Source organism: Terrapene carolina, unplaced genomic scaffold, assembly GCF_002925995.2.
Source record: "Terrapene carolina triunguis isolate 2854851 unplaced genomic scaffold, T_m_triunguis-2.0 Scaffold212, whole genome shotgun sequence".
In the NCBI taxonomy this organism is placed as follows: Eukaryota; Metazoa; Chordata; order Testudines; family Emydidae; genus Terrapene; species Terrapene triunguis.
The window spans coordinates 6,451,960-6,475,976 of record NW_020664563.1 but is presented as its reverse complement, the minus strand read 5'-3'; the positions used below and the strand labels follow the sequence as shown (position 1 = coordinate 6,475,976).

Here is a 24,017-nt window from a genome sequence, read left to right as displayed (position 1 = left end):
GGTAAAGTCATATAATTAATATAGCTTTAGTTTATTCAATTCAAGGACAATTTTTTTAAGACCATTAATACATGCAGCCCTACACCCCACCTGCAAGGCAGGTAAGCATTAGCCCTACTTTATAGATGGGGAAACAAAAGGCACAGAGAGCGTATGTGACTTGCCTCAGAGCCTACAGATTCACTGTGTTGTCTCCTCCTGACTCCCAGTCTTATGACTACAGTATAAGACCATCTACCACCCCAGTTTACAGCTATGCATCATCCCTCTTTCTCATGTGGTAAAGGAGGCTTTAGTTAATGACGTAACTACTCTACATGCAAGATTTCCACAATGTCCACAGCAGCAGCATAGGAACAGAGGCCATTTTTATATTTACTTTCTATTTACATGCAGATTTTAGCAATTTATAACAATCTACCCTCTTTAGAAATTAAGGGAGGGATTTTCATAAATGCTCAGTATTGGCTTAACTCCGCTTCCACTGAAATCAACTGAAGTTTTATCACTGACTTCAATGGGAGCAGTTTGAGGTCAGTGCTTTTCAAAATCTTAGTGCCTTGGCATTATTTCATAGATCTTAAGGCCAGAAGGGATCATTAGATCATCTAGGCTGACCTCCAAAACACAGGCCAAAGAACCTCACCCAGTAATTATGAGACCACCCCACCCCCAAAGAAAAGAAAATGCATGCCTGATCTTAGTACAACTGCTTGCATCCACAATCATGGCTACTGTTATTCCTAATGGACACAGGTACATCAGACTATCGCTGGTGCAGATTCGGCTTTAAGTCCAGCTTTGACCACAAGTGCTTGTTAATTTTAGGAAGTCTACAATACACAAGTCCATGTCACCAAACCACATCCAACGGGGCAGCCTCTGCTTAGGAAGGCTGCCAGTCAGGCCTGCAAGTACACTGGCTAAGCTGGGTGTGGCAGCTTGCTTTGCCTGCCCATACTAAACCAATGTATTAGCCCGTCACTTTCAGAAGTAACCTGTAACCTTCTGGTCAGTTGCTGAATTGACAGGAAGAAGACCCCAAGGAAAAAAAAAAGTAATCAAACTCAAAAACCAGAATATGACTGAAAAGTCAGTGCGTCAATAGAGTAGGCTTTACACACAAAAGATAAAACCATTTTAGAATGATCCCCCTTCCGGCCTCCATGGGTGTGGCTCCCCGCTTCAGAAACTGATTCTGCAGGACAGAGACTGAAGCAGAGCTCCTCCTTAGAGGCCAAATCCAAACTATAGTGCTGTGTAAATGTATGGTGCAAGGAAGGTGTGACTGTCCTGCATAAGTCTAACTGAAACAAAAGAATATAGCTACAACTGCCAGGGCTAAAAGGAATTAAATGTGGGGGATATTTGTGTATGCACATGTAGGGATGTACTATTTAGTTATAATCATTTTCAAAGCACTTTTACAGACATTTAATAAGTGACTCTTTACTACACACACTTAAAAAAGGAGGCAGAGTTAAGGGTATGTCTATACTATGGAGACTACACCAGCACAGCTATGTCACCGTAGCTATGCTGGCACAACCCTGTAATGTAGACACAGCCTATGTCAACAGAAGGGGTTTTTCCCTCTGTGTAGAACGCCACCTCCCATTTACCTTGATGGAAGAACTCTTCAGTCATCATAGCTGCGTCTACACTGAGGGTTAGAGGTTGGAATAGCTATATTGTTAGCGGTGTGGATTTTTCACATCCCTGACCCATGTAGCTATGTCAACCTAACTTAAGTGTAAACCAGGCTTGAGCGAAGTCAGTGCTGAGTGGAAGAGTTTCTGGTTCCCAGTCTTCCACATGATCCACCAGAACAAGGGAAAAAACAGAGCTATAATTCCCTGGCTTTAAATCTAGGCAATCGTCCCACTCAGGTATTGGGATAGATGGCCACCCCATGAAACTACATTTGTTTGACCTCACTGCTTTGTGGGAAGAGGCTACAGTTAGACCTCTGTTAAAAGGACATGTTAGTGCACATACAGGATCAACATGTATACAGAAATCCTTGTCTCAATGAAAAAGAAAGGGAAGGCTGTGCACTGGCAGCTCTACTACATTCTGTCCAGGGTTACAGGAGCTTGTATTTGAGAAAGGGGTATTTCAAAGTTTTTCTGAAAGAAAAATTGAAAGCTTGGGCTACTTTCAGCATTCCTAGTTGTTATTTGTCTAACATTACAGATAGCTTAGTCAGAATTCCCAGTTTCTCAATATTTACAAGCAACTGGCACTTACTAAACACTAAGTTTGTGCTATTACCTAAGCTTCGTCAGGATAAGTTAAAAAGTTGTCTTTTCCTGCAGGGAAAAAAGAATCCTGTGGAAGTCTCAATTACAAGATATTTAGCTATGACAATTTTGCCTGGAACCAGAAAGTCATTAATCTCTAGTGCGTTATTAACATATGAATGCAGATAAATGAACAAATGGCATATAATCCTCAACGTATCTTTCAGATGTCTTCTCTCTCCTTCAACTGAGACACTGCATTGTCACCATATTAGTCAAAGGTGAGTTTTTTTGTTTTTTGCTGCTGCAATAAGCTCTTAATACAGAGTGAAAGTTTTATCAGAACCAAGAGTCCTGAATTTAGATTTAACAACATGAAAATTTCCAATTTCTGCCTAATGCTCATCAGTTTCTGGAAGATGGTATTGAGATTCAAAGCTGGAAATCTAAATCACAAAAGGGGAGATTACTTACCCGTAACTGGAGGTTATTAAAAATGTTTGGCCCCATCTGTATTCCGCTATGGGTTATGTATGCACACTATGCACCCAGAGACGGAGAATTTGAAAGTAGTGTCCACTGGTCTGCCCATGTTCACCTTGTACTTTCTACAAAGGGGATAAGGGTGGGACAGATCAACCGCCTCTCCAGTTCCTTCTCCACCACGATTCAAGAGGCGATCCAAAGCAGAGGAGGAGGAGGGCAGGTAGTGACATACAGATAGGGACCACGCATCTCAAAGAATCTCCAGTTACTGGTGAGTAACCTCCCCTTCTTCGAGTGATGATCCCTATTGTATTCCACTGTGGGTAATCAAGCAGTAGTTTAATAGTAGGATGCGAGGATATAGATGATAGGGCTGAGTGAAGGACAGCTGTTCCAAAGGAGGCATCAGCAGAGGAGTCTTAGACTATGGCATAGTGTCTCGCAAAGGTGTGAATGGGGACCCACATGGCTGTTTTATAGATATCAAGGAGGGATACCTCCTGAAGCGATGCCATAGTGACTGCTTGTGCTCTCATAGATTGAGCTCTTACTCTGGGGGGAGGACGACACAAGGGGGAAGGTTCAATAGTTGATAGAGTAGACTGCAGCCAGAGATCCATTTGGAGATCTCTGGGTAGAGGTTGCTTATCCCCTGATTCTTTCTGTTACAGTGATGAATAGTTTCTGGGACTTCCTGATTGGTCTTATTTTGTGTAGGTTAAAGGCCAAAGCCTGCCAGACATCAAGGGCATGGTGTCTGTTGCTCTGAGGAACTGTGAGATTTAGGAAAGAACACAGATAAGTGAACTGATTGGTTCAAGTGAAATTCCAAAAGAACCTTGGGGGCGAATTCAGGGTGTAAACGTAACAAAGTTTTATCTTTATGGAATACAGTGCAAGGAGGATCTGCCATCATCGATCAAAGCTCATCAACCCTTCTGGCTGAGGTGATGGCTTCATGGAGAGAAGGGACATGGAGCAGGAAGCTAGAGGTTCAAAGGATGGCCTTGTGAGTGCTGAGAGAACAAGATTCAAATCCCACTGAGGGGCAGGCTTGTGAATAGGTGGAAAGGTTCTAATTAGGCCTTTCCAAAATCTGGTGATCAGTGGGTGAGTGAAGACTGGGTAACCCTGGGAAGGAGGATGGCATGCACTAATCACTGCCAGGTGGACTCATAAGGAGCTGATGAATAGGCCCGATGTCTTTAGAGAAAGGATATAATCTAAAATGAGAGGGATATCTGCATTTTCTGGGGGGGAAAATGGTCCTTAGATGCTCCCAAGAAGATAAATATCTTCACTTAGCCAGGTAACACTGTCTAGTGGAATCCTTTCTTCTATTAGAAAGTACGTCTCGTCAGCTGTGGAACATGAGTGTTCTAAGGATGATGCCCATCCAAAAACCAAGCCCTGAGGTGAAGTTAATAGGGATCGGGGTGCTTGATCTTGCCATGGGTCAGAAACTCAGAAAATGTTGGGAGGGCGATTGGTAGTCAGGAGGACATGCACAGGAGATTCAGGAACCAAAACTGTCTGGGCCAGTAAGGGACAATCAGGATAATCCATTCCCTGTCCTGCTGGATTTTGCATAGAACTCTTGTCAGAAGCAATAGTGGAGAGAATGCATGGTTCAGGTGATCTGACCAAGGAAGAAGTAGAGCATAACCTTGGGAGTGGTAATCTAGGACTCCTCTTGAGCAGTATGTGATACATTTTCTGTTCGTTATGGAGGAGAATCCCTGGTTGGGTTTCCCCATAGATTAAAGATATTGCATAGTACCGAGTCATGGATTTCCCACTCATGGTTGGCTGAAAAATGCCTGCTGAAGGAGTCTGAGTGTATTTCATTTTCTGGGAAGGTAGGTGGTTGATAGGTTGATTTGGTTGCTGATGCACCAGTTCCACAAGCTAACTGCTTCTGCACACAGGGAGACAGATCTCACTCCTCCCTGCTTGTTGAGTAGAAAATGGTCGGCATGTTGTTCGACAGTATCAGGACGTGGTGCGCGCATATGGACGGAAGAAAAGCCTTGCATGCCTTCTGGATTGCTCGTAACTCCAGAATGCTGATGTGCATCCTGGACTCTCAGGGTATCCAGGTGCCATGTATTGTATGGCTGAGCATGTAGGCTCCCCAACTGAAAAGAGATGTGCCTGTGGTAATGGTGCTGTCTGGAGAGGAGGGAAGATAGGAGATGCCCACACATACCTGTCGAGGATTTGTTCCCCACAATAGGGAAGAAACCACCGTGGCAGGAATTGTTACCATGAAGTTCATCGGCTGGTAGTTTGGAGAGTATAATGACTGAAGCCACGCTTGAAGGCAATGACGATGGAGTCTTGCGAATGGAGAGACATGAGTGCATGAGGTCATATGACATAGGAGAGAGAGGTATGTCTTGACCGGTACTCGAGGGCTGTTTGTGATCTGGGCTATAATATTGTTCATGGTCTGAAATCTGTCTGTGGGCACATATACCCTTGCAGGGACCAAATCCAGGGTGGCCCCGATGAAGTCCAGAGACTGGGGGGGTGAGAACAGATTTTTCGGCATTTAGACTGACCCCCCAGGGAAGAGAGAAAGTGTAGCATCATTAGAGTCAATGCATGGGCCTTCTGGCATGACTTAGCAACAAGGAGCCAATCGTCAAGGCAGGGGAATACAAAGAGATTGAGGTGTCTGGCATGAGTTGCCACTATCGAGAATACTTTGGTGAAGACTCTGGAGGTGGTTGCCATGCCGAAAGGGAGTATGCTGTACTGAAAATTATTGGAGCCCACCATGCATCTGATGAGGCATCTGTGAGCAGGATGAATATCTACATGAAAGTATCCAGAGCTGTAAACTACGTGTCCTTTTCTAGGGAGGGTATTATAGAGGCCAATGTAACCATATGAAACTTGAATTTGCAAATTAAGTGGTTGAGGTGGTGGAGGTTGAGAATTGGTCTCCCTCTGCCCTTCTTTTTGGGTATAAGGAAATATGTCAAGGAAAAGCTGCTCACTTAGTATTGAGGGGGGAGATGTTCTATTGCTCCTTGCTCTAATAGGGAGTCCACCTCTTGCTTGAGAATTGTCTCGTGAGAGTGATCCCCAAAGGGAGAAGGGGAAGGGGCTTGTGGAAGAGATATGGATGCAAACTCAATCGTATAGTCAGAATGGATGATATTCCACACCCACTAGTCTATTGTTATTGCACTCCAGGTGTTGAGAAAGAATGCTAGATGACATCCAAATAGCATGTGAAGATTGGGCAATGTTGGGCTTAGCGGCTTGCAGCACTCAAGGTCCCATCAAAAATAGTGCCTCACCAGGGGTTGAGATTAGATGCCAAGCCTGTTGCTGAAGGTGCAGGGAAGTGGGTCCTTTGAACCTTCTGCCTTGTGTGTGATGGTTCATAGGGCCTCTAATGAAAAAAATGTTGAGCCATGGGTCTAGGTCTAGGAAATTATCAATGGAACTTCGAGGGGACAGGTGTATATATCCCCAGAATGCGAAGGGTAGCCCTAGAATATGGAGGGAATTGTTCGTCTTCTGACTGAATAACTGTGATTCATTAAAGGGGAGGTCCTCCACAGTGTTCTGGATATCTCTAGGGAACCTTGACATATGGAGCCATGACACTCTGCATATAACAATAGCAGTAGCCAGGGCTCTAGACAAAGTGTCAGCAGCATCAACTGTGGATTGGAGAGCAGTTTTTGCTCTTAGTTTGCCTTCATCTCTCAACTGGAAACAAGCTTTGTCCTGTTGTGGCAGACTGTTAGTGAGGTCTATAAACTTGGAATAGTTCACGAAGTCGTTCTTGGGTATTAGTGCCTGGTAATTGGCTATTAGCAAGTAAACACCTGTCAGGGATGGTCTAGATAATACAGTAACTCCTCACTTAACATTGTAGTTATGTTCCTGAAAAATGCGACTTTAAGGGAAACGATGTTAAGCAAATCCAATTTCCCTTAAGAATTAATGTAAATGAGGGGGTTAGGTTCCAGGGAAATGTTTTTCACCAGACAAAAGACATATACACACACACACACACACAGAATAAGTTTTAAACAAACAATTTAATACTGGTACACAGTGATTATGATTGTGAAGCTTGGCTGAGGTGAAGGAGTCAGAGGATGGGATATTTCCCAGGGAATGCCTTACTGCTAAATGATGAACTAGCAATTGGCTGAGCCCTCAAGGGTTAACTCTCACACTCGACAAGGCAGCAGGAATGGAGGGAGGGGAGACAGCGACACACACCGTGTGTGTGTGTGTGTGTGTGTGTGTGTGTGAGAGAGAGAGAGAGAGAGAGAGAGAGATGCGCATTTCCCCTTTAAGTACGCTGACCCCACTCTTGAGTACACTGCCTTGTTAATTAGATCAGCTTGCTGAGACCGCAGCTGCTGCCATGAAGCTCCCTCCGTCCTGAGCCCTGTTGTGTGTCCCCCCTGCTCTATGGAAGATGGGGTAAGCGGGGTGCAGGAGCAGGGGGGAGGGGGACAGCCTGACATTAGCCCCCCTCTTCCTCCCTTCCCCCCGCACAGCAAGCAGGAGTCTCAGGGAACAACTCCAAGGCAGAGGGCAGGAGTAGCACATGGCAGTGGGGGGAGGGACAGCTGAACTGAGGCTGCCTGAATTCATCAGAAGGGAAGGAGACATAGGGGTTACCACTTCATCCAAAGATGAAGATGGCAGTCTTGTTTGTTCCAGCAGAACTTCCAGATCCAGTGCACAGTGATTGCTTTTCCTCCTCTGAAGGAGAGAGAGCACGCGCGTGTGTGTGTGTGTGTGAGAGAGAGAGAGAGAGAGAGAGAGAGAATCTGAGTGCCTCCTTCTAGGGGAGGCAAGGAGTGATTCTCTAGCAGACCTGATCGACTCTGCAGTGGGGTGCTGGTCCCAGGGTCCTTAATGTGGCCAGTAGGAAGTGTCTAAAGGGAGATATGGAGGTCCCCCATGGCATGGGGTGCCAGCAGCTCCAAGCTCAATGCAGAGGTTGGTCCCAAGCTGGTGTAAGTCTTTTGGATGGCAGAGGATATGTAGGGTGGTTCAGAGTCTTCTGATGAGGAGAAAGTTGATTCCTGTTCCAGGGGTGGTACAGTCGGTGACGCTGAAAGGAAGTTGTATTTCAAGAAAGGAAAAGGCGATAAACTTCTCCGAGTGGTCAGTTCTCCAGGTGGTGTTATGACATCTCTGGAAAGGAACGGACCCGATCGAGGGGATTCCAGATCCAGGAGTTCAAAGATGTCCTGTGGAGAGGCATGGGACCCAGTTCTCATCGCTGTGAGAGGGGATGTCTCTGCCCAGACCATCGGAGCCTGAAAGGGTGCTGTTGAAGATGGTGCCACAGATAGGTTTTGAACCATCTTCATCAGTGACAATGGATCCCAAGGTTTGGGAGGTGTCAACGAGGACAGTACCGACGGGTTGTGTTCCAGAACTGATGGAGCCCGATGTTTACATGGGCTTTCTTGTCAAGCCTCTTGGGCTTGAGGAGCTGGGCTTGCTCAGAGCCAAATCCGACTTTTTTGCAGTGGATTTCAAGGAAGACTTATCCCTATGAGAGTGCTTCCTGTGTTCCCGAGAAGATCCTGCCAGGGGATTTATGGGGGTAGATTCTCTGGCACCAGTGTTGGACTTAGCAGCAGGAGACTCACTCCTTGCTGAATCAGGGGGAGGGGTGGAAAGGGAGGAGGGTTCCCTGGCCGGGTCCGATTAAGGCCTCATGATCTTTTCCATGAGGTGTTTTCGAAGTCAGAGTTCCCACCCTTCTCAGGTACAGCTGGGGAACAAACAGCAGATACCTTGCCTTGTTGCAATGTGAGCTTCCCCGAGGCAGTACAGGCAGAGCTGGTAGTCATCACTGACTGAGAAGGATTGAGGGCAGGAAGTGCAAAGTTTGAAGCTTGGAGTCCTGGGCATAGTCCAGTACCCGTACAGGATAGAGGAGAAAGGGTTCCCCCAAAATATTAATCTAACACTAAAATCTATGAAAAATACTGTAACTATAAACTGTACAAGATACTAAAAACTATTTAAGAAGCTAAATCTTATCTTAAGGGATGAAGCCGAAGCTACAGACACAGAAAGATTCCGACCCAGGCCATGTAGCGGTCAGAAGTAACTGAAGAGGCGGTCAGTCCACCCTACCCTTTATCCTCTCGGTCAGAGACACGAGGTGAGCCAGGGCGTATGCACGGACCAATGGATACTACTTCCAAATTCCCTGGCTCCAGGCACACACTGCGCTTGGGTAACCCATAGTGGAATACAATAGGGACCAGCACTTGAAGAGGAAAAAATCTATTCGCAGCAAATGAAAAAACCTGGATACAAGCTGTTAGAACAACCTCCTTCAGTCATGTATTTTCAGTTGAATGGAAAACGCAGCCCTGAGATGTTTGCATTCTGGCCCACCAAAGCTTGGAGGAAAATGTGCATGCAGCAACTCTAGGTTTGTCACTATTTTATAGTGCTATATTAAACATATTCCTTAAAAATATGCACCATGCACAAGGACATAATTCCATAAAAATGCTTGTATATCTGGGTCTCTCTTATTTAATCAAGTCCCTGCCATTTCAGAGGCCTCTGTCTTTGGTGCACCTCAGCTCCTCCTGTTCTCTGCCTGTGGCTCACCATACTTTACTCTTCTGAGGAGTGTAACACTTAGGGCACATCTTCACTACAGAGCTAAATCGACACTGCTGCAATCGATGCAGCAGCATCGATTTAGCAGTCTAGTGAAGACGTGCTAAATCGATGGGAGAGTGCTCTCCCTTTGATTTTTGTACTCCACCTCCCTGAGAAAGGATAGTTACCTGTTCCGTAACTGGCGTTCTTCAAGATGTGTTGCTCCTGTCTATTCCGCAGTAGGTGTGCATGCTCGCCACGTGCACCGGTGCCGGAAGTTTTTCCCTTAGCAGTACCCGTACTGGGGGAGCACCGCTGCGACCCCTGCAGTGGCGCCTGTATATCGCTCTATAAGGGGAGCTATGGGCTCCCCCCACCCTTGGTTCCTTCTTGCCGGACAACTCTGACAGAGGGGAAGGAGGGCGGGGTGTGGAATAGACAGGAGCAACACATCTCGAAGAACGCCAGTTACGGAACAGGTAACTGCCCTTTCTTCTTCGAGTGATTGCTCCTGTGTATCCCACAGTAGGTGATTCCAAGCAGTATCTGTTGGAGGTGGGTAGGAGTTCACAATGGTTCGGGACGAAGTACCACCCTGCCGAACCCGGCGTCATCCCTAGACTGGGAGACGATCACGTAATGCGAAGTAAATGTGTGAACTGAGGCCCACGTGGCCGCCCTACAAATGTCCTGGATAGGGACATGGGCGATGTAGGCAGCTGATGAGGCCTGAGCCCTCGTAGAGTGTGCCCTTACAATCGGTGGCGGGGGAATCCCTGCCAAATCATAACACGTGCGTATGCACAAGATGATCCAGCGGAAGAGCCGCTGGGTGGAGATAGGCTGCTCCTTAGCCCGCTCGGCCGAGACAATAAAGAGTTGAGAGGATTTCTGGTACGGCTTAGTCCGATCCAGATAAAACGCCAACGCCCTACGCACATCGAGTGTGTGGAGGCAGCGTTCCTCATTAGAGGAGGGGGGCTTGGGACAGAGCACGGGGAGGAAGATGCTCTGCTCCATATGAAAGGCGGAGACCACCTTTGGGAGGAACGTCAGGTGTGGGCGGAGCTGGACTTTATCCCTATGGAAAACAGTACAGGGGGGTTCTGAGGTTAAGGCCCTGAGCTCCGAGACACATCGGGCCGATGTGATTGCCACTAGGAAGGCCACCTTCCACGAGAGGTGTGATCAGGAACATGTGGCCAGGAATTCAAAGGGGGGACAAGACCAGGTTGAGGTCCCATTGCGGCACTGGGGGCCTAGCGTACGGGAACAAACGGTCAAGGCTCTTCAAGAAAAGGGAGGTCATCGACTGGGAGAAGACTGAGTGGCCTTGCACCGGCGGGTGAAAGGCCGATATGGCCGCCAGCTGCACCCTGACCGAGGCAGGTGCCAGTCCCTGGGCCCTAAGGGATAAGAGGTAGTCCAGGATAAACTGGAGAGGTGCGGCGGAAGGGGACACGCCCCGCTCACTTGCCCACCTGGCGAATCTGGACCACTTCGCCACATACGTCCGACGCGTGGACGGCTTTCTGCTTTCCAGGAGGACTCGCCTTACCTACTCTGAACACCGATTCTCCTCCTCATTCAGCCATGGAGCAGTCACGCTTTCAGGTGAAGCGCGGCCAGATTGGGATAGAGGAGGCGCCCCCCGTCCTGGGAGAGGAGGTCCGGGCGGAGCGGCAGCGCCCTCGGGGAGGGGGGGGCTGTTAAGAGGCGTAGGAGGGGCCCGTACCAGTGCTGGCAGGCCCACACCGGGGCTATGAGAATGACTCTCGCCTTGTCCGCTTTCACCTTTTGAAGGACCTTGGCGATGAGGGGGAACGGGGGAAAGGCATAGAGGAGCTGGCCCGACCAGCTCAGGAGGAACACGTTGGAGATCGCGCCTTCCCCTACCCCTCCCCGGAGCAGAACTGGGGACAACGACGGTTCTGACGGGTTGCAAACAGGTCGATCTGGGGAGCTCCCCACTCTTGGAAGAGCCGGTGAGCGACCACTCGTACTGGGGGGAGAAGACCCTGCTGAGGTGGTCTGCTTGCGTATTGCGGACGCCCGGGAGGTGAGCTGCCCTCAGGGAGATATCGTGGGCTATACAGAACTCCCATAGGTTCAGGGCTTCCCGGCAGAGGGCTAGGGAGCGAGTCCCGCCTTGCCTGTTGATATAGTACATGGCGGCGGTGTTGTCCGTGAGGACTCTGAGCACCTTGCCGCGGAGGTGCGTGAGGAACACCACGCACGCCAACAGAACCACCCTGAGCTCCTTGACGTTTATGTGAAGGAGCAAGTCCGGGGCCGACCACATTCCCTGAGTTTGTACGTCCCCAGTGTGGGCTCCCCAGCCCAGGTCCAAAGCATCAGGTCTATGGACAGGTTGGCCTCCCTGAAGGGAACCCCTTGCAACATATTGCTCGGGCAGGACCACCATAGAAGGGAAGCGAGTATCGGGGACGGGACCGTGAGAACCTTGTCCAGACCGTCCCAAGCTTGGGAGAACTGGGAGGCCAGCCATAATTGGAGGGGCCTCATACGGAGCCTGACATGGCGGACCACGTAAGTGCACGCCGCCATCTGTCGACACGCCCTTGCTGTGGTCACCGGGAAGGCCGTGACCGAGGCGATGAGATCCCTTAGGGTCTCGAACCTGTCCAGGGGGAGAGAGGGTGTGGCCCTGGAGGAGTCCAGCAGGGCCCCAATGAACTCTATGCGCTGAACGGGCACTAATGTCGATTTGGTCTCGTTCACGACCAGGCCTAGATCGGCGCATGTCGAGAGGAAGAGCTCTACGTGGGACTCCACTTCGAAACGCGACTCCCCCTTGAGGTAAGGGAAGGGAAGATTTGTACGCCCTCCCGCCTGAGGTAGGCCGCCACCACAGACATACATTTCGTTAAAACCCTGGGAGCCGTGGATAGGCCAAAGGGGAGGAACGTGAATTGGTAGTGGTCCATCCCCACCATGAATCGAAAATATGGACATGAAAGTACGCATCCTGGAGATCCAGGGCCGCGTACCAGTCCCCCGGGTCCAGGGAGGGGATAATAGAGGCCAGGGACACCATGCGGAACTTGGAACGGGTTAGAAACCTGTTCAGGTCGCGCAGGTCCAGAATGGGCCTGAGACCCCCTTTCGCCTTCGGGATCAGGAAGTATTGGGAGTAGAACCCTTTGCCCTGGAACTGAACTGGTACCCTTTCCACCGCCCCTAGGTGGAGCAACCAGTCCACCTCCTGACGCAGGAGGCGGATATGGTCCGGGTTCCCTGGGGCCATCGAGGATGGCGGGTGATTTGGCGGGGGTGAGGTGAACTGCAACACATAGCCCTTGGAGATGGTACTGAGGACTCATTGGTCCGAAGTAATGTGGGACCACGCCCTGAGGAAGGCAGACAATCGGTTGCAGAACACAAACTTCATTAATCGGGGAGTCTCCCTGGCAACCGGCCCAGTGCCCCCCTGCCAATAGTCAAAACCGCTTCTTTCCCTGCCTCTTGCCCTTAGAGGGTCCAGGCTGCGGGGCAGAGCAGGACTGCCACTGAGACCGATGCTTCTGGTCTCTGGGTCTTTTGTACGGGGGCTCATATCTGCTCCTCACAGGTTGAGCCGCCGGAACAGATTTGGCCTTGTCCTTAGCCGGAGGGACATAGAGGCCCAAGGTCTGCAAGGTGGTGCGGGAATCCTTCATCCCATGCAGCCCGACGTCCGTCTGGTCCGCAAAGAGCGCCTTGCCATCGAACGGGAGGTCCTGCATCAGCGATTGTGCCTCCGTCGACAGCCCAGACAACAAGAGCCATGACGCCCTGCGCATGGTGATTGCGGAAGCCATCGAGCGGGCCGCCGTGTCCGCCGCATTGGATGCTGCTTGCAGGGCCGCTTTTGCCACCGACGACCCCTCTTCCACCAGGGCCTTGAAGTCCTTTCTGTCCCGGTCTGGAAGGAGGGGCTCAAATTTAGGCAGGGACTCCCAAAGGTTGAAGTAGTACCTGCTCAGTAGGGCCTGGTGGTTGGCTATGCGAAGCTGGCCGACGAATACAATTTTCTGCCAAAGGAGTCCAGTCTCCTGGCGTCTTTATTTTTTGGGGTGGGCGTGGGCTGGCCCTGAAGCTCTCTGTGGTTTACCGATTCCACAATGAGCGAGTTGGGTGGCGGGTGTGAATACAGGTATTCATGGTCCTTCGCCGGCACAAAGTATTTCCTCTCGGCCTATTTCGAGATTGGGGCCAAGGAGGTGGGGGTTTGCCACAGGGAGTTTGAAATGTTGGCAATACCCTGGTGCAGAGACAGGACTCGGTGCCGAGGGAAACAGGACGTTAAAGAGGGAATTGGACGGACCCTCCACCTCCTCGGCCTGCAGCTGTAGGCTGGAAGCCACCCGCTTTAGCAGGTCCTGGTGCATCTTGAAGTCCTCCTGCGGGACCGAAGGCGGAGGCGCTGCTATGGTGTCATCCGGTACCGGAGAGATGGCCCGTACGGAGCCAGGCACCTCAGTCGGTGCCGGGGCATCGATACCGAGATCAGAGTCCCGGTGCATGTCTGCCGACTCGTGGCCCGCCGACTTGTCTCGTGGGTGGCCGGAGGAGGGCGATGGAGCCCGGGACGCTCCGGCGACCGAACAGGCCTCCGCTTGGGCTGGCACCAATGGCCACGGTGCCCACTGGCACCACGGTCCTTGCCATGGAGTCCCTTGCCATTGGTTCGGCTGAACACGAGATGGCAACATGTGCTCCAGCGGGACGGCACGTGCCGAGGATGGGTGGATGCGTGCCAAGGCTGAGGTCACCGAAGAACGCTTGGTGCCATGGGAACGGTAGGAGCGGCGTCTGTGGCGTCGTCTCCCTCGGGACCGGGATCTCGACGACGACGAACGGTACCCATGCGACAAACTGCTTCGGTATGCGTGGCGGCGACGCGAAGCCCGGTGCCTTGACTCCGAGGGGAGTCTCCGGCGTGGTGCCTCGACGACCGGGAGCTGGAATGGGAGCAGTGACGTCTGTCCCATCGAGAGTGGCTCCGGTACTCACATCTAGCAGGTGAGCGTTCACGGTGCCTCCCTCGGTGCCTCCGCTCGCTGGCGGGGGTGTGGAGGGTCCCCGCGACTCCCGTCCTGACGGCGGCCCTGCCGGTCTGGCCAGCGTCGAGGGTGGCCGGGAGCTGTCCGAAGAGCGCCCGCTGCGCGCCAAACGGTGCGGGGAATCGATCTTCAGAGCGGGAACTGTGGCTGCTTGGAGAGGTCTGGTGGCCAAAGGGGGCTTGCCCCGCGACCTAGGGCCCGAACCCGATTGCGAGCTCGGGACAGGCAGGGACATAATGTCCTTCGCAGCCTGCACCACCTCCGGTGTCGACGGCATCCGTACTGGTGGGGATGCCTGGGTCGACAGTACCGGGCTGCTCCGCTCCACACAAGTCGGAGCCTTAGAGCCCAGGTGGGGATCGAGGGCTGCCCAGCGCGGGACCAGCCTCCCCCTTGTCCGTATCACGGTGTTGTTGTGAGGCCAAGCCCTTCCCTTGCTTTTTGGAGGGAGAACGGCGTCGACTGGTCGAAGGGGCCTCACTAAGTACCGACGACGCAGCAGTCGGTGCCGAGTCCAATCTGCGCACCGGCGTAGGAGTCAATGCCAACTCCATCAGGAGAGCTCGAAGTCTGAAGTCTCTCTCCTTCTTGGTTCTTGGCTTGAACGACCTACAGCTCTTGCAACGGTCGGTTATGTGAGTCTCACCCAGGCAGCGTGAGGGTCGCTCCTGGGCATAGAGCGGCGACAGGAGTCGCACGACTTGAAGCCTGGGGCATGGGGCATGCCCCGAGCCCGCTCTGATGACTGAAGAACAATGTACAACGGTACCACTAAGGTCGAGAAGAAGGGCTGCAGCAGAGCTGGAGCACAAAAGTTCCAACTACCTTCACTGGCGGCAAGAAGGAACTGAGGGTGGGGGGAGCCCGTAGCTCCCCTTATAGCGTGATATACAGGCGCCACTCCAGGGGTCGCAGCGGTGCTCCCCCAGTACTGGTACTGCTCAGGGAAAAACTTCCGGCACCGGTGCACTTGGCGAGCATACACACCTACTCTGGAATACATAGGAGCAATCACTCGAAGAAGTAGTATAAGTTAAGTCATTGGCAGACCATCTCCTGGTCGACACTGCGATAAGTGGATCTCGCTACGTTGACTTCAGTTACATTATTCCCGTAACTGGAGTAGCATAGCTTAGATCGATTTACCACGGTAGTGTAGACCTGGCCTTAGATTCAATTCTGGTTGTTGGCTTGGTGTCGGGGTGGCTGGGTGGTGCTAGTGGCCTGTAGTATGCAGCAGGTCAGATGATCTGGTGGTTTCTTCTAGCCTTGACCTCAATGACTATGAAAACACAGGTCTTTCAACCGGATGTCAAGCTCTCAAACTAACTTACCTGAAATGCACCATCTTTAGTTCTAGGCTGCTCTTCCAAAAAGGACTGGGTCCCTATAATCAGGGCTGTCACATTGCTAAGATGCCAACTTCTTAGTTGGGTGACCTGCCACATGTTAATGTGGAATGAGAGCTCCTTTACAATGGCGACACAAGTGAATAGATGCTGTGCTGTCCTGACACTGTCTCCTCCAACCTGACAGGCACTGAAATTGACAAAGGTTCTGCTTGCCAAAGCTTCTGGATGGAGACAGAGACAGAGAGGGCAGCAGGTGATCAACCCAAAATACAGTGGAGGTGGTGATCCAATTTTAGTCTATGAGCATTTACAGCATCCCTTCAAAGAGTTTTATACTCTGACATAGGAATTGATCTATCTAGCCCAGTATTCCTGTCTGTGACAGTGGTCAGTATCAGATGCTTTAGAAGAAAGTACAAGAAACCCCATGACAGTTTATGCCCTTAACATTTTTCATCCAATCTAATGGATCTGTGGCTGTCCTTATTCATATTTATTTCTTGGATTTACATTAGAATGAGACATGCCTGTCCTATGCTTTAGGGCACACAGGCCAGGTGTCTATAAGTATCTAATCCAGTTTGGATTCCAGTGAAGCTCTTGGCTCAATAACTGACCTATTTGAATAAGTGAACCTCAGCAGCTGTAGGTCTGCAGCCCCAGTGTCTCCCGTAACAGAGCCCAGACCGCAGTAGTTGAGTACTGAGAGGAAGTCACTTGTTTTATAGTGGCTATTTGTTTGGCTGCGCTCATCCTATGTGGCTGCAGCATTGGGCCCTGCTTTGACTTACAAGTTTCCTCTTGTGTTTTGTCATGCAGTACTGATGAAAATTTATTGATGATACTCCAGAGGCAGAGGCTGCCCTTGACCCTCAGCTGGAGTGTGCTACAGCCTCAAACTGTTGTCAGATGAATGCTGCTTTGCCTCTGGTTGCTCTCTGTAACGAGGCTGGTCTAATGATTTGATACAGCGCAGCCGGTGTAGGTTGGGTCACCTTCTGCAGTTATCAGATACAGTTTATGCTGGAAACTTTTGGTGCAGAGGTGGCAGCTTGAGCCCAGCTGTGCCCCTTTGAACATTTCATGGTGGGCCCATTTCTTTGGCCATGCCGCCACCAAATCCCTTGGGCCAGGTATAACTGTTGGCTACCACAACTCACTTAAGCCCTGGTAGGGCCTTCCTTTGCAATTACACCATGGGCACCAATACCAATTGGGCCTGTTATCATGCATGCAAGCGCTCATTAGAGGTGCAAAATCATGGAAAAATGAACCCTTTGTATCTGATTTGTATGGTTTATATAGATTACAAATTTGTTGAGGCAAGGACTTTGTCTATGTCCTGTACACTTTTGTACAGAATGCTGTAATTGTAGGAAATAACAGCCTCATGGTAATAGGACATGTAGAATTTTAAGAGTCTCCGTGATATTACTATAGAAAGGAGAAGGAAAATGTGGATTCTTCACAGCCAAGTGGTATTGACTCAGTTTCAGCTTAATGTTGTCACTTGCTTCAGATTTCACAGGATGGTCTTAATTTTGATAGATCTGGACCCTTCCCTCAGCACCCCCCATCAAGTGAACTGAACTCTTCCTATTCATTCTAGAACATCTAAACCAGTCAGAAAGTACAACAAATAAAAATATATTTCATGCAAACAGACTCAAAGCACATGGAAATATGTAGCATTTCAGCAGCTGGCCATTCCTTCTCCTAGCAACTAAACACTGACGATTTAAAAAAAGAAAAAAGTTGGACCGTTATAATATTCACATCCTAGTTGCTAAACTAGTTTATGAAAACTATCCAATAATTAGTAGAAAAATGAACCATTTTTATAACAAGAAATTCTGGTTTATTAAAAGCTGGAACTGGTGTCCAAATAAATAAATAAATAAATAAATAAATTTTCTTAACATAAGGTTCTTGTTAGCTTTAAAATGCAAGCATAAAAATACTACAGAATTATGTTATGGTATGGATGAAATGTACACTATATAATACATGAAAAGAACCCTGACTAGCTGCTATTATTTTTAATTAGGCTCTATAGCAAATATGGCTTTACCTTCCAACACCAGTTAAAATTTGGGGAGGCTGAAATCTCCAAACTCATGGGACTGGCAATTCTGTTGCTCATGCCTCGGAGCACTAATGCATTTTACATTAGCTCTAAGCATCAGGAAATCCTGGCTCCTGGTGCCAAGAAGTTCAAAACGATAATGACACGTCTGAAAACTAGGATTCTCTGTCCAACTGCCTGTGTCTATGCTAGCAAACAATCCTGACCCTCCTTATTATAAATGGGACAGAACATTTGTAACAGGACATGCTGTTTCCAATTAGGTTGTCTCCCTATATGGCGGATAATTCCAGGGACAATCATATTGAAAAGCACTCCCAGAAAGAGAATTCTAATTGGAAATCAGAATGTATTTGCCTGCGCCCTGCACAAAGGGCTGTTACCAAGTTTTGCAAGTTGTATTTATTCTTTTCATTTAAATGGGTCCCCAGACTTTAATGCGTTGTGGTTACGAACAAGGACGTTCTACAAATATTTTTTATTTATTTTATGTATTTTACCATTCCTTTTAGCTGGAAGGAGACCAGATTCAAAGCCTTAAAAACGTACATTTTTGACAGAAGGTTGAAACTCAAGGTTCAGCAATCTAATGTAGCTCAAGTATGCTCAAACTTTCCTCAACCAAGGGCTTCATTGGCAAAGTGACAGGATATTGATGGGGCTATTCCTAGTTTGACAAAAACAAAGCAGACCGCAGACATCTTCATCTTTAATAGGAACATGCAGCCATTGGGAATTGTCTCCCTCTGACATTCCATCTAGATCCCAGATGTTCAAGATGGATAATTGCACCCTGTCATCCCCAAGGGCCATACCTCCATATTAAAGTTGAGAATGGCTGTGAACCACACTCCATGAGTGCGTCTACCCTCCAATCAGAGATGTGATTTCAACTCGTGTAGCACATCCAAGCTAGCTTTAATCTAGCTAGCTTGGGTGTCACAGCAGTGAAGCAGCAGCAGCACGTGCTTCTGTGCAGGCTAGCTGCCCAATTACCCAGGATTCCAGGTGGGCTTGTCCATGGTACTACAGCTTCACTGCAACAGGTACCCGAGCTAGCCATATTAAAGCAAGTCAGGTATGCCTACATGTGCTGCATGCAATCATGCCCCCTGATTGTGGTATAGACATACCCTAAGACTCCAGGGGTTGCACCTGGCTTCCTTTTTCTTCAGTTTCTCCATCACACATGGGCTTTAATAGACAAATACATTTTAAAATAAATAAATAAATCACAACAGTCTATCAAGTGCTTTCACTTTTAAAAAATATATAGTAAAGAAGTCATCACTACGTAAGAAAGATTTTGCAAAACAGTCTTAGCAAAGCCAAGCTTGGGAAGTCATTTAATTGTCAACCCTTGTGTGTGCTGGGCTTGCTGACGTTTCTGTGGTGAGAATCCCTCCCCCAGACAAGCTGCAAGGAAGCAGAAGAGGCTAGCACTGAACTGGAGTGCTCCTTAAAGAGCAATGTCAAAAAGCCATGCAGGTTAGGTTTCAGATAGGAAGGTGTATAAAGGGGAAAAAACCCACATGCTTTCTAAGAGGTTCTCCTTGGGAAAGGAGAGCAATTACGTAGTCCAACTCAACTGTTTCTCAACAGATGATTTTAGGTAGTAATCACAGAATTACCCAAAACAGATTACACCACTGCCCTACATGTTGGGATTTGTTCAGACTTTACATAAAGCTACTGAAGTTATTAGTTATTATTGGGGGAAGAAAAAAATAAAAGTCAAAAAAGGGTGGAAGCATGTCTCAATAACTTCTTGTAGAAGGGAATTCCACAGGATTACCATACATTGTATGAAGTATATCCTTCTGTTGGAGCGCACTGTCACACATGCCTATCTGTCATAATTTGGCATACATGTCACATAAAATAAAGCCTTTCCTAAACCCTACAGATGCCTTGAAGGACAAGGAAGGATCATCTTCTCTGAAATGAGAGTTTTCCTATTTAACCTTGTGAGCAAAGTCAGTCCAGAGATCCAAATTGGAACAGCTTGCTAAGATGACATAGGAGAAAAGGTCAGAATAGAAGGGCAATTTAAACAAATGTCTCCAATAGCTCCAGGAATCTACTAGTGAAGCCAAAAAGCCGGCATCTTTCACCCATCCACAAGATTTTCAAAGCATATGACATCAGCAATCAAGCTGAGTGTTAGCTGGGAAGATTGAGTAAAATCAGGAAACAATCCTGACAGCTGAGAAACTTATTTTTAACAGTTTAAGAATACTGGAAACAATTCTGCTAGTTAATCAAATCCCCTAGCGTCTCCTTAGACATTTCCAAACAATGATGCCTGAATAGTGTTTGAATAATTGTCATAACATGTAATGAGTTGTGTGCTCTAGTTTTCTATTCCATTTTTATTGCCTTTGGAAAGCTATCAGGAAATACTATGCGTACATTAAGGTGTTAAAATAAATGTATAATTCAAAAGGCAAACTGGATCCTCCAGTGTGACAAAACACCATGAAGTTTTGATCTATGATTTCCATAAACCTGCTTTCTTGATGTAAATCATTCCCCTAAGTATGCTTTTAAAATGTAACCCTATTAAAGCTTGTGTTTTGGAACGGAAAAAAAGTTACTCAAGTTGAAAAAATGTAAATCAAGCATTAAAAAGAAACCTGAATGAGTAATTTTCTGATTACATAAATTCTTGCCAAAAAGAGAGCTTTACCTGCTGGAGAAGGGATGTTGCCCGACTAAGTCTCCATTTTGGAGATGATAATCACTGAAGAAATCTGGACTCACTGCTCCATCGGGGGCTATCATGCCATCTACGAAGAGACGAGAAATGTAGAGGTTGAGAGACAGTGGCATGTTGGGGGTGCCAGAAAAGCAGGCCACACAGCGAGTGCTGCTTTATCCCAGGCACACTCCAGTCAGCAATCTGTGTCAGTTTAGGAATCAATGACAAGCAGCAACAAACAAGGCCAGCTCCTGGCTCAATAAGACAAGAAACTCGCCAGGGCCTGAAGTAGACTTCACCATTCACAGCCCAATTCACAGCTCCTGTGATGGGCCACAGCTCAGAGCTGTATCCCTCACATCTTTGCCAGCAGGACTGGAAGAGATGTAGAAGGTCCAATCCTGCCCATTCCATCACAGCAGTGGGACCAGAGGAGAAGTAAATAAAGAGCCAAACACCAACTTCCAGGTCAGTGGAATAAAAATGGCGAGGCAACCTATGGCTTGATTCCTCACCCTCTCATTACCCTTCCCCACCCTCTTGTTGAGGCTGTTCATGGAGGCAAGTTCATGACATGATTTTCCCCATCTTCCCAGTAGTTTAATGCTTCATAAGACTAGCCTAAATAAAAAATAATTTTCATATGACAGGCTCCTGGGGAACTCTAGGAAATGGACAGTTCCTTAGCTAACAATAATTTCTCTTTGTTCCTTTTACATTCACCATTGGCAAATGTGTTTATAAAGTCACTGGGACTCCTTAAAGGAATCACAGCCTTACCTGGTTTATTGAAGAGAGCAGGATATTATGGGCTAAGCTTTACTCTCAGTTACACCATCAATGTGTCAAAATCCCCAAATGAGAAACATGTCAGACAAGTCTATGACGAACGGTGACAGTTCCATCACAGAAATTCCACTTGGCAATACAGCCATTCACAGCCACCAAGTTAGACAAAATTCTGAGTGATATTAAGAGCAGCACTGCTCTGACTATGACAACATATCACCAGAGTTCTTGAAGCACTTCAAGGCTTGTGCTCACCAGTGGCTGGCACAGTTCTTCACCTGTATGATCAACGAAAAGCAACTTCTGAAGACATGGTGAATATTAAAAATCATTGCTCTCCTGAAACCAGGGGAAAAGCCTACATAATGTTGCAAATTATCGACCCATATCTCCATCGTCTGTGCCATTCAAAGTTCTGAAGCATCTCATCCTTCCCCAGAAACAGACTCAATACTCAGCGTGGAGCAAGCAGGCTTTTGAAAAGGTTGGAGCACCTGCGATCAAGTGCTGTTTTGACAACATTGATCAGAAATTGTCTTCGGAAAAACCTCAAGACAGGAGCCATATTTCTGGATCTGACAGCAGCATATGACATGATGTGGAACACATGGATCTTAGTCAAATTGTCAAGAGCATTCCCAGCATGGGTAATCAACATTGTTGATCTTTTCTGCTACAGAGGTTTCCATATGGGAGACAGAGTTCGCGTGTGGAAAAGAAACCAACAATTTACCACAAGGCTCTGTACTGGCACCGATGCTTTTCAATCTGTTCACAAAATAACCTTCCGCTCACCCTGTCCTGCATGTTCACATATGCAAATGACATTTGCTTAGGCGTCCAAGCAAGGTCCTTCCTAGAACTTGATGTCCTAAACTCTGACTTGGGCCAAATACTGTAGTCAGCGGTGTTTACAACCAAGTATGATCAAGACATTTTCGAGTGTGTTCCATCTTCACAATGCCAGAGCAGACCAAGAACTGAATATCTTTCTCGAAGGTCATCGCCTGAAACATGAATTCCACTCAATCTACCTCAAAGCACCCTAGATAGATCTCTCACATATCTCAACCACCTGAGGAAAACTGCAGCTAAGGTGAGGACACTTAACATTCTAAAAAACCCTGGCTGCCACTTCATGGGGAACAAACTTTCAAACTCTCCAATCATCCAGTTTAGCCCTATGTTACTCTGCAGCAGAATACTTTGTTCTAGTCTGACTCCATTCATCCCATGTCAAGTTGGCTGACACACAACTACACTCAACCCGTGCATTGCAACTGGGATGATTCAACCCACACCAGTACCATGGTTCCCTATGTTAAGTAACATCACTCCTCCATACATCTGCCATGAGGATGCTACAGCCTGAAGATTAGGGCAAACCCGAGCCTACTGCTATATACAGACCTCTTTGATGAATCCAAGAACGTGCTTGTTGTCAAAGCATCCGCTGTGGGCCCACCTACGCTGCCCAGATTTCTCTGCAATGTCAATGTGGTGTGAAGAGTGGTTTCTGATGTCAACTGCAGACCAATCTCTTATAACTGAACCGACCATGTGTGTACCTGGCTTTGATTTACCACACCATTCATGGGTCCTTCTGAATCAATTTTGAGTAGGCCAGGCCCAATGTGCAGCCAGCCTTCACACCTGAGGCCAACAAGAGGATCCCACATGTGGCTATGGCCAAAGACAGTGTCACACATCACTGACGACTGCCCTCTGACCAGATTGGATGGTGGTCTGAGGTCTCTAAATCTGGCTGATGAGGCTGCTGCAAATTGGTTTGACGAGCTCCGCACCTGATAAGAAAAAGCTGCACAGTGTAAATCCAGAGTCACTCCACTGCTCCAGATTTATTTCAGTTAAAATGAAAGCACTGTTTATCATTATCGCTATTCTTACACTCTTGGTACATTAGTTGTTAATAAAAAGGGCACAGTTCTTTACCTGGTAAGAAGTGCCAGGCTTTATTAGAGAAAACAAGGCTATCTCCATTAAAATATATAGTAACAATGAGAGTCTGAGGCAGCGTTTAAAAGTGAGTCCCCAGCCTTACAGATCAGAAAGCATTCCAATAAAAAAAAAAAAACCCATGGAAGAAACAGATGCATTCTGGCTGATACTTTAATAGTTTAACAGACGACAGAGAGATTCCTAATGACTAGGAAGTAACAAATGCCATTCCACTTTAAAGTAAAAGAGATAAGATCCAGGGAATCACAGGCCACTTAGCTTAACCTCTGTGGTTTCAAAGCTACTAAAGTTGCCTAAGCAGGAAGCAGTGGAAAGTTACTTACAGACACAGGGGCTTAAAGAGGACGACTCAGGCATTCAAACAAATCTCTCTTTGCATTACAAATTTACCTGATTTTTTTTTTTTGAAGATAATGTAGCGACAAATGATAAAAGGAATAGAGCTGACACATCTAGATTTCCATGAGACATTTGATGAGGTGCTACAGAGATTCATTTAGAAGATAATAGCGTATGGGAAAGTGATTGAAGACAACATAACAGATTGTAAATGAAAAATGCTAGCCATGATCAGACAGCATTTTTAGAAGTGTAAAAAGCGGTGGAAGAGTGTACAGCTAATTGCATACATGTGTGTACAGCATGAAATAAAATAGAACCTGACAAGAAAATATTCTGACAAATAAATAATCC

General features: G+C 47.8%; 1 protein-coding gene across 1 annotated transcript in view; it reads right to left on the bottom strand.

The window, feature by feature from the left end:
- LOC113407532 (kinesin-associated protein 3) overlaps positions 1-24,017 on the bottom strand; it is a 146,938-nt gene that overhangs the window by 27,068 nt on the left and 95,853 nt on the right. The window contains exon 19 of the mRNA XM_026656142.1: positions 20,544-20,643. Coding sequence (XP_026511927.1) covers positions 20,544-20,643 — 100 coding nt within the window. The remainder of the gene's footprint in view (positions 1-20,543; positions 20,644-24,017) is intronic.